At 42.7% G+C, this 1,150-nt stretch overlaps 1 protein-coding gene across 1 annotated transcript; it reads right to left on the bottom strand.

Moving 5' to 3' along the window:
* Positions 1-462: 462 nt before the first annotated feature.
* LOC139005331 (ATP synthase F(0) complex subunit C2, mitochondrial) lies at positions 463-947 on the bottom strand. Its single transcript, XM_070407610.1, has one exon. It carries the CDS (start codon positions 843-845, stop codon positions 492-494), a length of 354 nt encoding a protein of 117 aa, XP_070263711.1. The 5' UTR covers positions 846-947; the 3' UTR covers positions 463-491.
* Positions 948-1,150: the final 203 nt, after the last annotated feature.

Genomic DNA, 1,150 nt, shown 5'->3' with positions numbered 1-1,150 from the left:
TGTGTCACTGACACATCACTGCACCCTTCTCCTTGCATCCTGTTGGGCAGTATATGATTTCAATTGGTCCCACACTAATGATAGTCATTTTGATCACTTTATTAGAATAGATTTCTCCACTCCAAATTAATCTTTTGTCCTTTATAATAAATATTTTGTATACATTATGTCGATGTCCAATTCCTCAACAAACTTTCAATTAATTCATCTCTTTATTTATAACAAATAGTCTCAAGGTTTCTAATTTTTAAAAATGTGTTTTAACCTGTTTCTATCAATTATTTCTATTAAATGGTTACAAATTGAGTCATTGGTAGCCGCTTTCATGTTGGCTTTTTTTTTTCCTTATTAATACAGTATTTATTTGTCTTCCTTCTGTCAAACCCTGAGCCAACCACTTTCCCCAGGCTGCCTGGGGAGGTATAGGAAAGGGAACATACAGGGAAGACAAGACCCGGGAAAAAGAACTATGGGAGGTGGAGACAGCTCCTTCACATGGCGAAGAGGATGAGAAAGGCCACCATCAGGCAAAATAGCCCCATGGCCTCTGAGAGGGCAAATCCCAGAATGGCGTAGGAGAAGAGCTGTTGCTTCAGAGAAGGGTTCCTAGCATAACCAATGATGAGGCTCCCAAGCACAGTCCCAATTCCAGCCCCAGAGCCTGCCACCCCTACTGTGGCAGCCCCAGCCCCAATGAACTTGGCTGCTGTGTTGATGTCCCTTGAAATGGCACTGGTTTGGAAGCTACGGCTAGAAATAATAGAGGACAGGGGACGTGGGGCTGCCAAGCTGCTGAGGCTCTCATCTGTCAGTGTCTCTGGTCGTTTCAGCACCACTGCAGACATTGACTAGCTCAGCTGAGAGGTGCTCCCGACCAAGGAGGGGGTGGAGACAAACTTGGTGCAGGCATACATTTTCAGGGGATGAGGGGAGCTGCTCCCAGTGCAGAGAAGACCTCATGTTGGCTTCTTTATCATTTTATCTCCTCATCATTTATGAAGCACCTCCCACTTCCATCTGTAAAAAAAGTTCTAGTCTTATTGTATATTTTCCTTGCCCTGGATTGGATAAACAAAAGGTAGCGGAGAAATAAACCAGCAAATGATATTTTTAAAAGTCAAAATATATATGCTTGCTAATTTATTATTTT

This window comes from Myotis yumanensis, unplaced genomic scaffold (assembly GCF_028538775.1).
Source record: "Myotis yumanensis isolate MYYU_CA2020_CCGP unplaced genomic scaffold, mMyoYum1.0.hap1 SCAF_3, whole genome shotgun sequence".
Lineage (NCBI taxonomy): Eukaryota > Metazoa > Chordata > Mammalia > Chiroptera > Vespertilionidae > Myotis > Myotis yumanensis.
Note: the sequence above shows the minus strand (reverse complement) of the source record. Positions and strands in the feature narration are given on the sequence as shown.

Excerpts from the sequence above, each read along its gene's own strand:
- LOC139005331 (XM_070407610.1), bottom strand. The coding sequence starts at position 845 with ATGTCTGCAGTGGTGCTGAAACGACCAGAGACACTGACAGATGAGAGC.